At 40.9% G+C, this 16,099-nt stretch overlaps 1 protein-coding gene across 2 annotated transcripts in view; it reads right to left on the reverse strand.

Moving 5' to 3' along the window:
* Window positions 1-3,769: 3,769 nt before the first annotated feature.
* Window positions 3,770-16,099, reverse strand: part of RELN (reelin) — a 295,992-nt gene continuing 283,662 nt past the window's right edge. The window contains exons 62-65 of one of the 2 annotated variants that reach the window (XM_074869920.1): window positions 15,734-15,931; window positions 15,238-15,336; window positions 10,222-10,357; window positions 3,770-4,909 (exon numbers count right to left, since the gene is read on the reverse strand). In XM_074869920.1, the coding sequence (XP_074726021.1) occupies window positions 10,228-10,357; window positions 15,238-15,336; window positions 15,734-15,931 (427 nt within the window). In that variant the 3' untranslated portion in view covers window positions 3,770-4,909; window positions 10,222-10,227. The remainder of the gene's footprint in view (window positions 4,910-10,221; window positions 10,358-15,237; window positions 15,337-15,733; window positions 15,932-16,099) is intronic. The other variant, XM_074869921.1, reaches the window with a different exon arrangement.

Genomic DNA, 16,099 nt, shown 5'->3' on the forward strand with positions numbered 1-16,099 from the left:
TAAGTTGGATGTCCAGTCATGAATATAAACCAGTTGAAAGGCTTTGCACGTGCTGTTTCTAGCACATCTGGATATGCAGTATGGTATGAGCAGAAGGCTGGAGTGTATGTGCACAGTCAGTGTGCAGGGAAAGAGGGACCTGGGGCTATCAGCCAACTCTGCAGGTATCAGCAATAGCATCCTAATGCAGAAGCAGCCCAGAAACCTGTGACTGCCCAGAACCTCCCAGAGTCCTGCCTTTGGCCCAGAGGGAATCAGGGAAGCAGCCGAGCCCTCTGAAATAGCTTCTTTGCCACTAACTTCCACAGATCCCCCCTGAGCAGCACAGCTCAAAAGCACAACCACATCCTTTTATTTTTTCCTAAAGAAGCTTAACAAACTTGTTTTCTTTCAAAAGAAATACAGATTCAGCATTTATCAGCATCCTCCACCACAATATTCCTCCATCCCTGGCATACCATTTTTACTGGGCCCCTCCTTGCTAGGTGCCAGCTCAAACTCCCTGCCTCAGGCTCTGTGGTAATTAGGCATGCACCAGCCTAAGTCCTTAGGCTTGGTGCCAGGTTGGTCCTTTCAGCTGAACCAAGAAGAACACGGGGAAGAAAAAACAACAGTCATAAACCATCAGTAACCCAGGAGAACACTAGGCGCTTTGTCCACATGTCACCCATATGACTTTTGCAGCCTCAGACTTCATGGTTGTTTCTTCTAGCAGCAGATCCACCACCTGCGGATGGTGGGTGCTCTGTCCGCTCCTTCCCAGGAGATGTGCCGCAATCGGTCCCGTGGTCTCAGCTGCTCCAGATTGCGAACAGTCCTTGAAAAGCTCTTTAGGGCCACACTTAAGGTAGGCAAGCCCTTTTGCTGATCTCATTTGATTTTGAGGCTCCCTCACCAGCTGAGGATTAAGGTAGCTCCCCTCTACAGCTGGCTTGTTTCTGTTACTCTAGCGTTGAGTCATATTTAGTCAAGCCTTGCTACAGAGCTGAACTGAGTGGGGTTTATCTGCTGTACCTTGCTGCTTGTGCGTGGCCCTTCCTGCTTCTGTCAGCAGAGGTCACAGAGCCCCACACAAGCTTCCTGCTTGGATAATAACCAAACCCCATTCCCCACTGATGGATAAATGATGAGGTGATGCTGTGGCAGCATTTCCACCCAGTGACATTTGCCCTGAAGGGTTAGCAAGTAAATAAAACATAGATCCGTGTTTATGGCTGTTGTCCTGTCTCTTTCCAAATGTTTTCCTTTCTAGACTAAACAAACCAGCTCTCTCTACTTAGAAGCTCATGGTTTCAAGGGTCTTGTTTCAGCTGCTGTACTCTGCAATCTCTCCAACTTGTTTACATCTGTATTTAAGTGAAGGGCTCAACAGTGGACAACTGCTGTCTACTTTACCAGCACTGGCAGCCATATGTATATTTACTGTGTTTTACCATAAATGCTTCTATTGATACAGTGCAAAAATGGCATTTTTTAAACTGCTTTATGCTGTTGATTCTCCCCCTATAGTTTTGCTGCCTAGCCGGGTATTTATCCACTTTGTGTGTTGGTACCTTGCTCTTTGACAATGTTTTGTCCTTGAATGTTATTTGCTATGTTATTTCATTTCTGTGTATTTCTCTAAATTGTCAAGTTCATGCAGAGCCTAATTCGGTCCTTCAGAATACTTGTGCTCTGCCCGTTAAGGTAGTGTTGTCACCTTTGGATGAAGCAAGCTCAAGAGAAGAACATTTAGGCAAAATTATGAGAACTCCAGGTTTTGATTACTCCAGGAACTCCAGCAGGTCTGAGCTTCATCTTCCTGTATTTTTATTTAATTTCTCTTATGTTCTCCGTATTCTACTGAAACATGGGTTAATGAGCTGATAGGAGAAATGACGAAGTCTATAAGGCAGACTAAAAGTATCAGTTTTCATAGTTATGTCTGCCAAAGTTTTATACCAGTAGATAAGCTTATTAGTACATTTTATAGCAGTGTCACTGTTTTATTGCCATTGATTATGCGCTATGTCACCCTTGCTATTTTAACAACTATATAATGTCAGATGACTCATTGTTTTCAGTCATATGGGAGGAAAAATAAAACAGCACATACACTGAACATGCCATATGCACATGCTACCTTGTGTGCTGTAGGAATGGAAAAAAAGGAAGAACTTCCTAGAATCTGGAAAGGGCAAATGACAATGTCACTTGGGAATCTACCAGAGAGGATGATTTTCTTGAGAAAAGCCTGTGCACAGTTTGTAGTAAGTTCTGGTGAAATGCTTCGTGGGATTCCTCAGTAGACATGATTACATATGTTACTCAAAGAAAATAAATACAATTGTGAAAAGCAGCTTCTCTGGTTATGCTGGTCTCTTACCCGGAAAAAGAAGTCAGATTAAGTGCCTCATTGTATCTAAAGTCTTTAAAATAAATGAATTCCCTAGCAACACACTAGCTGCACATGCAATTTAGATTGAAATATCACCCATCTATTGACATATTAGGGCAAATAAAATTATCTTAAAAAATAGGAGCATTTATATCTTGTTTGTTCAATGGGCGAAACTTTTATTACAATATTTTAGAATCTCTTGCCCAAACATTAAGCTATTATATTCTTTAATAACCTCATTCTTTTTCTTCCTGCTCTTTCTCTGAATAGATCCTTTATCTTGTTTCAAGTATTGAAAGCATGCACATGGTTCTCCAGAACGGTATGGTAAGTCTGCAGCTGCAGGAGGCTGGACTGTTGCAGTAAGTTTCCAGGTCTGTCAAAGGTCTGTTGCATAATTTTGACCAAGCCAAGGTTTTGACTAGTTGGTCAGTGAATGACCTCCTTTTTTCCTGCACTGCTCAGGTACCTTTGATTAAAAACCTCTTAAAAATTAAACACATCTTAGGTGGCTGATCATGGATGTGTAACAAACACCCTTCTGGTTCAGACCGGTACAGTGCCAGAAGCAGAGGTACATGATGTAAAAGCATAGCAAGTATATATGATAATTCCTTCTGATGAGGAGCAGCTGAGGAAGCTGGGGTTGTTTAGCCTGGAGAAACAGAGGCTCAGGGGAAACCTTATTGCTCTCTACAACTACCTGAAAGGAGATTGTAGCGAGGTGCGTGGTGGTCTCTTTTCCCAAGTAACAAGTGATAGGACAAGAGGAAATGGCCTCAAGTTGCACCAGGGGAGGTTTAGATTGGATATTAGGAAAAATTTCTTCACTGAAAGGTTTGTCAAACATTGGAACAGGCTGCCCAGGGAAGTGGTTGAGTCGTCATCCCTGGAGGTATTTAAAAGACCTGTAGATGTGGTGCTTAGGGACATGGTTTAGTGGTGGACTTCACAGTGTTAGGTTTAAGGTGAGATTTGATGATCTTAAGGGTCTTTTCCAATCTGAATGATTCTGTGATTCTAAGAACTAACAAATTCATCTGTTGTGAAACAGGTTCCTTATGTGCTGCACTGTAGTCCTCAGAGCTTGCAAACACCAATTTTCACATTAATATTAGGTTTGCAGATAAAGTCAAGTGAGAACGTGCATTGGTCTGTGGTCCTGTTTCATTCCTTGCACCAGTACCTGTTCCACCAACGATATTATGCCCACAGGTGGGACTGGGAAGACTTCTTGGTTTGTGTTATTTGCTAAGTGCTGTTAAGTGTGATGTACTAAATATTAAAAAATACCATTGATGTTTGTGTTAAAATCTAGGTATTTAGTGAAAGAATTTGGTTTATGGTTTCATGTAAAGCCTTCATGGCTTGAAAAGTCTAACATCAGAATTCTTTGTTGACATTATTTTTATTGAAGCATGGATCTTTAGCTTGGTTCACCATAAAGTGAAGCATTTTATTTATGATAATAGACAGTTTAGGGCTATAGGGGCATTATAACGTTGCTGGTGTAGATACAACTTTATCAGAAGATACAAACATGACCCGCAATAGAAACAAACACCAAAGAGAACACGATGAAACATTCACTGTTTACAAATCACTTCATTACTACAGACACCAAATGGCAGTTACTGTAAGTAAATCAGTTGCAGAGAACTGACTACATTTAGACAGGGAACTGGGAACTTCTTTATGGGGCTTTATCCACAACTCCTTAGTAGAAAAAGGTTTAATGTCAAGCATTCTTTTTTTATCTACAAAACAATGCTAACCAACAGACATATCAAAGAATAAGACCAAAGGATATCAATGCCTTTACAACTACTTTTGCAATTATCTTCTTGATTAGGTACTTTGATTTTTTTTTTTAATACATTTTGTCAGAAGGTAAATAGCCCAAAAATCAGCAGCAAAAATATTACAACAACAAAACAAGTAAATACAGTGCCAATGTGTCATGTTGTAGAGGAGAATACAAAGAGGACAAACATCGATAACTTAATCATATAAAATGACACAGAGCTGAAATACAGTGCACTTAAATACCTACGTGACAAAAAATGTTAAATTCTGTACTTAGTATGTAGGTTTTTTTAAACATAAAATCTGAAAAGTCTTTGTGCTTAAACTTTTTTCCTGTTAAACAGAATTAGTTGCTTACTTCCAATACTGCCACTGTAACTGATATTACAACAGATCACAATTTTCACAGACACATCAACATTAAAACATTTACCTATGAGAAAATAAGTCACTTCTCATTAGTTCACAGTGCGAAAAAGTGGTGTACACTCTGTCTTGAGAAAGGCTTTCAGTTATTCGTCAAGCCAGTTGCAGAAAAGTCCTGATACCAGATGCAGTGCTAGATTTAAAGAATGGAAAGCAACACATCACATGTTGGGAGGAAAAAATATAAATTTCTCGTTTCTTCATGGATATCGTCTAAGTGACCTTCGTCTTCTGTTGTAGAAATGCCTGAGCCCATGTTGCCGTGAAAAATTCATCATGTAATTTTGTTTGCGAGTGCTGTTAAAATCAAAGGGTGGAGGAAGAGAAGCATGTCAGTTTCTTTTAGATGTACTTTAAATTATTCTGGAGCAGTGAGCTAGTGGGACAGATTCTTCTTTGTCCTTGCATGACCTTTCAAGCCTGTGTAAGGTTGTGACATACACGCTTTGTACAACAGCCAAGGTACAAGGCCATTGAGAATCTGTCCCACTTTACATTTATTTACAATTCATGATCTTAGGGAAAGGTTAAGATCTTTCAGTTAATGAAAACTTGTGCTGCCTAGGGCCAGATTCACTAAAGCTGTATGCACATCATACCCTCTCAATACAGGGCATTTCTCTACAGTGGCTTTATACTTCAGTTATCCTTCTGGCTTCAATCATTAACTGCTTTATCTTGAGAACAAGAAAAGCATTACTCCATTTCTTTATCTTCCACTTTTACCATATAGGAAGTGAAGTACAACAGTTTTATGCAGACCTAATGCAGACTATACACTCCCATGCAAAACTGAAGAAAGATCTGGGAAATAAGCGTCATCACATCTGGGAGGAGATCAGGCAAGAGACAGCCTGACTACAGCCTAATTGAAGAAAGGACACTTGTTCAGAAGACCCACCTGGAGGACAAGACCCATCTATGCAATGAAGATTTCTACTTCTCCCATTGAGGGAAGAAAGAAGCATGAGAGGGCAGTGGTGGACAAGACAGCTGTCTTGGACTTTTGTACCTGAAACTCATCTAACTCCTAAGGGCTGTATCCCACTTTCAGTTTCCAAATTTCAGCAGCTTTGAAAATGAAGCTGTGACATATGTGGTGCATCCTTGTCAGTCTACTTATGGCCTATACAGACTTGCATACACCTTGGGGAGAACTGCTTGTGCAGCACCCCAGACCTGTGACATCCTACTGCCTCTGCTGTGGCGGGCGACTGCAGAACATCCACAGAGCTTCATCTGGCTATGCTTTTTCTTGGTCTGTTTACATACATATCCAAACCTTTAGTGCATGCACACAAATACAGGTCTACATAGATCTACAGCCAGACTGCACTCAGAATTACATGGGAATTAAAAGGTTTGTGTATTCTGAAGTTCTAATAAAGGATGTCTCCTCTTAGATCTACAACTTGCAGTACACTTTGCCAGACTAATGTATAAAGCAGCTGAGAAGTTGCTATAAGAGAGGCAGTGACTTATACTCTGCACTGTAGAGTCCTAGGGCATGGGAAAGACCTTCTGATTGGAGAACTACTTTTAAAAATAAAAATAGTATCGCATACTGCTGCCAGATTCTAGTTTTTAGAGCCACCTGACCTCCTTTCTCCACATGGAAAAATGGCATACAGGATACTCCCATCGATGCAGTCAGATGATGCAGTTTCTTTAAGAGATCGGAGCACAGCATTAACCATGCAGATCCCAAGGACAACTCCAACAGGTGTAAGGAGCTTCACCCAGGAGGGACTGCTGGTGACTGCAACACCAAATTTTCTTTTGGTTTCAGGGGAAAGAAGCTGCAAAGTCTTAGTGAATCTGTGCAGTCTTGGGCTAATTTCTGACTCCCTCTCCTAATCCTTCATGCCTACTTAGGACCTTGTGCTTTCTAGCTTCGTCTTGCAGTGGGAGAAGGATGCCTGACTTAAGCATCTCTACTCCAAGGGACTGGATATTACCAGGACCTTCCAAACCAAGAATTCAATCAGATTTTAAAGGCGATCTGTGAAGTAGAGGCCTGCAGTAGACATTACTGTCAATAAATCTCCCATTTGTGTGTGCAAGGCAGATTTTCACTTGTGAGTTTTCTCTGTGAGTAAGAAGTATATACTCATACTGTAATCAGTCATACTTCCCTCTCTAGTGCATAAGCTTAGTTTTAGTGAATGTGGCCCTTAGGAAAAAGGAATGATTGCATGCTTTGCAAAATACATATGGTCCTCCAGAGGCAAAGATAGCTTTTGCTGTCGTATACTAATTTAATCTAAAAAAATCTGTATAACAAAGTTATACACTTTTCAACAGCTAATCTAGAACACAATTGACTAAACTGAAGAAAAGCGGTCGTGTCAAAATCTAGATTATAAACCCCTAATCAATTCCAAGTCACTTCCTGACTGGTTTTCCAAGGCTTTGAATTTTTTTGTTTGTTTTGCCACTGGAATGTACATGCAAGAATGAAACAAAGTCCATCTCCTGGTGACAATGAAAGCAAATGGTCTAGACTTGGTACAGCTTTTGGCACTCTCACAGTAAGGCAGAGCTTTAGAGCATTTGGCAATTGAGAGAGGGGTTAATGTTTGAGGTTGACTTGTCCTAACTTTCACCTGACTTCTTCAAGTGAAAAAGAAAGATCTGTGCTGATTTGTAAGAGTTTTGTGTGAGAGAGTGACAGCGGTGAGTTTATATAGTTTTAATGTCACTTGGTAGCTCAAGTGCAAAGAAGCTTTGAAGATCAGTCTTTATTCTGGTGCTGTAGTCATCTCAGTGGAACATCACCCTCACTCCAGTCAGCACTGTGGAAGGCAGGAGGGAAATCATGACCCTGAACCCACTTCTGAAAGTGGCTGCCATTGGTCATGAGGCTTGAAGGAGGTCTTAATCTTGCCTTCCCTTTAATTCCCATTGCCTGGGAAGTGGGTGGTTCCTTAGACACAGGGCCTTCAAGGTGACATCCCGCCTCTCAGGAGAGCATCCTAACCATGAAGTGAGGATGAAGCACCTATCTGCTGGGAGAAGGCTACTCTGCAGCCAAAATACAGGAGAGAAGGTCCTGGGAGAAAACACTGCCCAACTTTGCGTGGCGTCGCTCTTGGTACATGGCACCAAGCAGAGCTGTCAATGTTTTTGGCTGAAAAAATTGCCATTTCTAGACCTGGTTAAGTTTAGGACTGAGCTTGGCTGTGAGAGCCTCAGCTTGGGCAAGACTTGGACAGCAGGGACACATGCTGAGCTACAGTCTTTAGCCCAGGGACCTTTGTGTTCCCCCATCTCCCTCTTGCCTTTGGTCTGCTCACATTCAGCCACTGCTCAGCAGAGATTTTCAGGACTCATTTTGAACACTGCTTATGTGCACCTGCACTCTATTTCACTTCAGTGCCTAACCATTTTGTATCTGGACTTAAAGTTATGATGAAGATGTTTAAAACAATGAACAAAGAAAAAAAAAACAACAAAAAGAAAGGAAAAGAAATAATTGAAAAAAGCAACAAAGAAAGGGTTATCTAATAACTTAAAAGATTTACTCATTTTTTATGTATATCATTCTGTTCTGTTATTTTATAAGATGATCAAGAAGTTACAAAGAAACATATCTTTATGTCTTACACTGAACACCAGAGCAGTAAAGTGTGTGAAAAATGAGAGAAATCTAAATTCTCAAGAACTAAATGGTTATTTTTTTCACTTGCACTGACATGGTTCAAACTTGTCCTCGCCAATGTCTGTGATAGACTTCCCAACTACTGGTTGGATGCCACATAAAAACTGCATGCTTGCTATAGAAAACGGCATGATTTTCACTGTTGCGACAGGTAAATATGTGTACCTTATGTATTATAGTATCATATCATATTGTATAATATGTATAGTCTGGTATGCATAAAATCACAGCAGGTCTATATTTATTTCTCTGAAATTAATTTTATATATTGGTAGCTGGCAAGTACTGTATAAGAGAGATCAATAGTGCTTTATAAGATCACGATAAGAATTATATAATATAGTTTGCAGGAATAATTAGGCATTTCTTGCATTTGGTGGATTTAAGAATGCTTTCAATACTATTAATAACAAATTTAATTTCTATTTTCACAGACTGATAGAAGGCTTTACCATAATTTTGCAGTTGTTTTGTTGTTTGGAGTACCCAAAATATGCCAGGCAGCATCAAGCTATATTATGAATAGACACCCCTTCCATAATGGAGGGTATGGAGGGAATTTTTGTTGGGATATCAGTGGCAACTTGAAGGCTGCTTTGCAAGTGTTAATGAACTGGTCAGCATCTGCTGAGCCTTCTGCCTTTTCTGTGCATTCACTGAACCATCAGTAAATCAGAAAAGTACAGATCCAAAATAGTTATCTGTATATTGCTGATGGAGCAAGCAGCAAAAAAGCAATCAATAGGAGCAACTACTGCGTAATTTGTTCAACAGTTTTGAGTGCATTATTAAAAAATAAATATAAGCTAATAGTGCTCCAATTTGTGTAGGAAACCCTAAATAACTTTCCAGTGAAGTCACTGGAGTTATACTAGTTAGATGAAAACAATATGCAGACAATACAGAAGAACAAAATTCTGTCTAGGTCATGTTCAATAAATACCTACAGTGAAGCAATTTATGAGAAGGAGTCGCTCTGGGTCTTTAGTCTTTAATAGAGCATTTTGGTTATTGCGTGCTTCCTAAAGCACAGTTTGAACTACAAGTCTGCAGTTTAAAATTTATGAAAATAGAACATAGTCAAATGGAATGAAAATATGCAGTAAAAAAACCCAGTATATACTAATATCGTTCATTATTTCCATGTTTTTAATTGACAGGACACAGTAGGAACCAAATAGAAACAAAAATATTTAGATTACAAAATGAACATGAACAAAGCCTTAGGAAACAGCAAAGGCATGCCTCTCAGGACTAGGCTTGGGGTAAATTTTGAGGCTGAATTACAAATGCTTTCTTGGAGGGTACTATAATAAGAAAAGTGATATGCTCCGACTAAAGTCCTGATGGCCCATATCAATGACACATGTTCTTTGGCTTTGGTGAGGTCAAGATTTGAACCCAGAGCTCAGTAATTATGTTGGTTAGTGGTATCTATTAACTGTGACAGCACGAAGCAGCAGAGTTACAAGAAACAAAACAACTACCTGGGAGACACTTGCTGTGTGTCTAAGGGGCACGCGTGGCTATGCCACCATGCAGATTCACTGACATACACTACCTGGCTGTGGCTTCAGCTCTGTCGTTATTAATTATGGAGAAAGTGGGAATTCCTTTTTAGAGTTGAGAGGTCGCCCATGCAACGTGCTGGGTGCTCTCCATTGGCAGGTCTCATTGCACTGCAGGAGAAGAAGTCCTTCTCACTGCAGCCTCAGTGAAATTCCCACTGCGGTATGGGGTGAGCTGCTGCATATTTTCTGCTAAGTTTAACTTCCCCCAGTGGGGGAAGAGCTGGGGAAGAGCTGCAGGAACAGGGCCCTCAGGAGCTACGTGGCACATGTCAGAGTACAAATGATTTTCCACCAACCCATCATCGACAAAACTTTGTGAAGGAGCTGTAGCTATAACAGAAATGTACATCTGATATTGATTCAGGGAAAGTACTTACCTTATTCTAGTGTAAAACCAATGACAGCAAACAATGAAATACAACACAAGTTAGAAAATGCCTTTCAATGCATGCAGCACTGTGATTAGTCATAAAACCCTGATGAGGTTTAGAGGCAATATAGGACTTTTCATCTCTTTTGAAAATAAAAATTGAACAAATTATTTCCTGATATTTCAAATCAGTATTTATATTTTTATTTTCTATAAAATTCAGCATGCACTTTTTAGAAACATAATAAAAATGTCATAAAAGCACAAACTGCATCATATTAAATTTGGCATAAATGTTGTGAATATTCAGATAATTACCTAATGTTTGAACTATTTGTGTTCTTTATTATAAATATGTTGATACTTTAATTTAAATGCATTTTTCAAATCATTGCTTTTACTAAAAAAATGAAGCAGATGAAAATGCTTTTCCACATGAGCACTCCTTGTTAGAGCTAGAATATATAATTTGTATTTTAATGTTCAAAATAAGGATAAACATTGTTTGCATCAAATGCAACATAAGTTCTTACTAAATCATTTGTGCCAAAAATGTGAGAGTATCTTGACAATGAAGAGCATGGAGTAATGGCTATGGAGGGAGTCATTCTGTAATCCAACAGTTAACCATAAAATAGTAGGTGGGGATAAGATTTCTTGCATTCCTTGCACAACTCAAATTCCTTTAGATCACATACTGAGTTTTGGGGTGCAAAGAAAGCAACATCAGACCCTTAGTGTTCAGCTTATCATTACCCTTTAGTTCTCAATACCTTTGATCAGAATTGAGTTTGTGAGAGTTCTATAAGGGCCTGCCCTATACACAAAGAAATGGCAGTTCCAAATGCACATGCAAAAAGGTGCGTGGTGTCTGTGCAGCAGACAGGCTGAGAGCTGTGCTTCCAGAGAAAAACAATGTGCAAATGAAATGCAGAGTTGGACATGGGCTCTTCTTAGGGTGGAAGTACAGGGGCACAGAAAAATACCCTTTCTTAAGTCTGGGGTAAAATATTTTTTTATCCTAAGAAGAGCCACACAGAACATGTGAGAGTTGTGTCCAAATGGAGAGAAAAAATGCTGCACTAACAAGGAATAATTGGCACTAGCTTTAAAAGGGACTGGAGAACTTGACAACTAGTATCCTCTCTCCACCACAGCATAGGCATCAACCATTGTTAAAATAAGTTGGCAAGCAGTTAGTTGGCAAGATCAATTTAATGTATAACACAGTCAAAGCAGGTATTGTGTTTCACCTGTTTGAAAGAGGTGCTCAGTTTAAGCACCATTTGCAGTCTTAACGATACTATTTTTTAATGAGTGATTCAGATAATTCATTCAAAAGTGAAATGATTTTAATTAACATAGAAAAGCATCCATCAGTGGCCTTTCTTATCACTGCCAGGTATTTTGTATGCACGTATAATCTGCATGTTAATTTTTGCCCCCAGCAAACTATTTTGGGAGCAAAGGAAACAAAGGAATTGCACCCTGAATACATGTTTGCTGGTGAGAGGATGATGGCCCTTGACTCAGAAATCAATTGGACTGAACAGAGAGTGACCCTGGCTGTGCATCAGCTGCAAGTGGTATCTGCACTATGACTTGGCAGCTGGGCCTGTGACAGAATTAATTTCAAATCTTTGGATTGCTGTGAAGAGTTGAGCCATGAAAGCAGGTGTTCACAGATTTGTCCCTGGGGTGAGCCCTGTAAGGAGGTGCGGGTACATCCTCCATGTTGGATGGGAAATAAAATCAAGAAAATCCTTGGTTGTGCTACATCCCTACAGATCAGCTCTCCCTGCTGGCAGGTGCTTTCCCTGTTTGTCCTCTTAATCCAGCCCTTAGTCTACTCAAGGAGAGCGTGGCTCACTTGCCCATGGGCTGAGGAAGAGCTGGCACAGCACCAAGGTGTGCACCTGGGGGTGCAGGCAGCCAAGCCAACACCTAGGGCATTTGGGAGAATCAGACCTTTTTGTCAGCCCACAGGGTAGTGAAGGAAACACAAGATGAAATGTGTGAAAAGCCAGAAATTTCTGTATGTCCCAAACCACACCTCCTAGCATAGGTCGGCTTCTTGCTGTAACAACTCATAGGCTAGAGACTTGTCTGCTGTGTCAACATGGGTATGCAGACCACAGACAGACATGAAAATCTAGGACTTAAACCAGGGCCAGTGAGGATAATTTTGATGGTTCCCAGAGAGGTGTATGGAGTCTCAGTCAGGTGGGTGATGGAGTGCAGGGGTATAAAAGGACCGAGCACAGACTGTGTTAGACACAGACCATCAACAGGTCCTGTAGCCAGGGATGTTCATGGCTTTCTGAGACAAGGTCAGAGTGCCAACAGGAATTACTTCCAATTTGGGAGACACAGGTGTTTCCAAAGGTATCTCAGCTTTGGGATGAATAAGCCAGACAGAAGCCTACTGATTCGCCAGTGACTCCCAATAGAATTAATGGGAAGAGGTAATTACAGCACCCTGGTGAATGGTTTTAGTTCAGGCTGTGCCTTTCTGCAGCCATGTCAGAGAGCCCTGGGGTGGCTATTGCCCACAGAGCTCTCTTCTGGCAGTCTCAGTGGGAGGGCAGAGCACCTGAGGGACGCTGTCTCCTTGCCTCTTGCTGCAGAGCTGCCTGGGCAAGGTGGCTTGCTCTCCCAAGGGGCGGGCAGGGTTTCTGTGCCCTTCATTGGAAAATGAAGGAATATTAAGAATTAAAGCTAAGTCCTATCCCTAGTATTCTTGTGTGAATCCTGGTAGCCCTGGTGTGTGCAGGATCATCCAGGGTCAGTGCTAACAGACACTGATGCAGGTTCCCTTCTCTATGCCTGGAAGCTCACCATGGAGATGACTGAGTGTCTTCATCATTTTACAGGTGAAGAAACCGAAGTGCTGGGGGTAAAGTGACCAGTGTGAGGTGGCCACGTGAAATAGCGGAACTAAAGGAAAAGCCAGGTGAGAGTATCTATTGACAAGGAACAGTGTGCCTCCTTTCAGAAAGCCTCCCAGAGGCTTTATTGAACCCTTTGTGGGTTACTTGCAAATAAAATTTAAGAGACCTACAGAATATTTTGATGAATTAGAAGGTGCAGCTAGAACAAAACAGAGGGGTTGAAGCCACCTGCCAGGTCTGAGCACATGTCAGCATATGAACCAGATGCGCCACAGCATGTATTTCTGCCTTTCCTGAGAGCAGCACATCTCACGTGCTGTAGTTAGCAGGGTCTGGAACTCCACATATGGCCTTTGGGAAATACGCTGCCATGGCACTGCATTTCACAGTACTTGGTAAGGAGAAATCTGTCTGGTTTGGTCTGTCTTCCTCTGTGGGTTGTACCAGGTGTTGCTTGAACAGGGTGGAAACTCTCTGTCTCTAGCCTGATATTTCGGCCAATATTCAGAAGAGCCTTAAAGTTCTTTAACAGAAGAAAAAGAAGAGAAAGGAGAAGGCACTGTCTGCCCATCTGATTCCTTCTCTAGTCAATGTGTGATTAGTTGCTATATCATTTCTATTGCTGTCTGCATTCTACTATACCATATCTCGTATGACTGACTTGTCACCACTCATCTTGTGTGTCTAGTCTACAGCATGGCAGATCTCATTGTCAAGGAAGTTCTCCATATTTCAGCCTAAGAATCACTTTTTAAGGATCTGTCCTATTCCTACTTACACCCCCTAATTCAATGCTTGGGTTGATGGGTAATAGTATGCTTTATTTTTTTTTCTGACCTGGTTTTTTCTTTTTATTTTTTTTTTTTTTAATTGCAAGGTAGAAAGACATGGGAATATTTCAGAACTACCAGTTCCCTTTTCCATGGTTTCCTAAGCACTGTGAGTCTCCTGCAGGTTCATACTCTTCCATATCTTTCCTGATGCAGCATCATACAGCCATTAATTAAGCCAGGAATCACATCCGTCCCTCTGTTCCTTCAAGTTTTAAGCTTAATGTTATGGAAGCAGAGCCCAGCAGGTGTGTAAAAGCAGCAGAGCGTGTACAGTTACTCAGTGTTGGGACCAGTTTGGTTTGGGATTGATATGAGTGCCATGCAAGCTGGTGCTTCTCGGTGGAAAGAAGAACGGGTCTAACTAGCAATCAGATAATTCACTTTGCTACTGTTACAAAACATTACTTGCAGTGTCTCTGCTAATTCAGAAACCTCATGGTTATAATTACACAGTCTGGAGGTTATCCAAGCCTAATTTCTTCATTGCTGGTTTTTAAATTGTTCAATAAAAGGAATGTTTGAACCTATCTATGGAGCAGGCACGCCTCTCTCTGCCAACCACTGTCAGCGATGAGTTCCCGCCCGTGAAGCCACTAGCATTTCACTTCTACTGGAACTAAATTGTTAGAGAAAAAGCAGGTCATCTCTTTGTGACATAACACAGGAAAAACGGGTTAGCTTCCAGTGAAACCCATCTCAAGAATGGGAGAATCAGGAGGGTGCAGACGCTTTACTTGGTAAAATCTTGACAAGGGGATGAATATAGAGCTCAGACCATAGGAACCTGATATAGTGAACCCTGTTTCTGAACAGTATCCTTCTTACTAAAAAAAGGAAATGAATAAGGCATTAGTTGCTAATGCAAATTTTTCAGAGGCACAACAACATTACTTTGTGCAAAGAGCAATACAGCAGACTCTTTCATATCTTCAAAAGGATATAAAACAGCCTTACATGGCAGCACAGCGTTGAACAGGAATATCCTTTCTTATGTCCCAGGACAATATTTTTTTCACAGTCATTGCTGCATTACAGGACCACACCAATACTTGGTGTGATAAAGCCCCACTTTCCCTCCTGCATTTTTTCATGATGCACAACACATACCCCTGCTGTGCCACTTATTTCATGGTGTCTTAACCACTGACAGTTGCAGTCAGTGCAGAGCATTAGCAGAGACTGGTTCTCAAAGGTTTCTCTGGGGCACAACGGTTCTTACTGAGCTTAACACTCGTGCCATGCTGGAGGAATTTCAGTGCTTTCTGAGATGGGGTGGGATGAGGTGAAGCTGATACTCACAGGACGACTTCTACGTGGTCCAAAGCCCACTGATCATGACCTGTTCCGTTGTGACGGGGCTGCCACCAGCGCAGTAAGACTCCTTTCATTCGTGCCTCCCTGTCATCACAAACGCAAGAGCCTGTGAGAGCTCCAGGCTGTTGGCATTTTGCACATCCCTATCTACCCCCCAACAGGAACCGAGAGCAAAGTCAAAACATTATTTCTATATCCCTGATCATCAACACATTGTACATGCAAACCATTTAATGGTGAAAAATGCACACAGACAAGGAGGAATTCTTTTTTTCCTCATATCTTCAAGTATTTCATTTTTCTTTCAGGTATATTGATAAACACTAGGCTGAAATTTCTTAATCAGCCTTCCCCTTAAGTATTCTTCTTTGTTTACCCTCTCATCAACCTTTTTTCTTGCACAGTGATGCAAAGATAGATTCTTTCCTAGCAGAAATATATCTGTGCACTTAGAGGTAATGAAATGTGACTAGGTACTCACAGGGGAACATTATAAGACACTCTTTGGGCTTGTATAAAGTCCTTTGGCTGATGCTGTGCGATTACTTGCCATGTAATTCCATTATTTACACTGTATTGGAGGAGCACTGCCTTGTCTACAGTGTTAGGATCACTCAGATTGGTATTGCAACTGTCTGTTTGTGAAATACTTCCAATTTGCAAAACAAACATGATTTTGCTGTAAAACACAGAGAGAAAAGGTATTTTCAATATGCAAAAAGTATTCAAACAGCAACAATAGCATTTCCAGGTTTACTGCAGTTACCTTATTAAAACTTTGAGCATCCTCAAGAATCATTACTTTTAACATGCAAAATAAACTGTTCTCACGGCTCTAAAACACAGC

Source organism: Strix uralensis, chromosome 5 (assembly GCF_047716275.1).
Source record: "Strix uralensis isolate ZFMK-TIS-50842 chromosome 5, bStrUra1, whole genome shotgun sequence".
Taxonomy (NCBI): Eukaryota; Metazoa; Chordata; class Aves; order Strigiformes; family Strigidae; genus Strix; species Strix uralensis.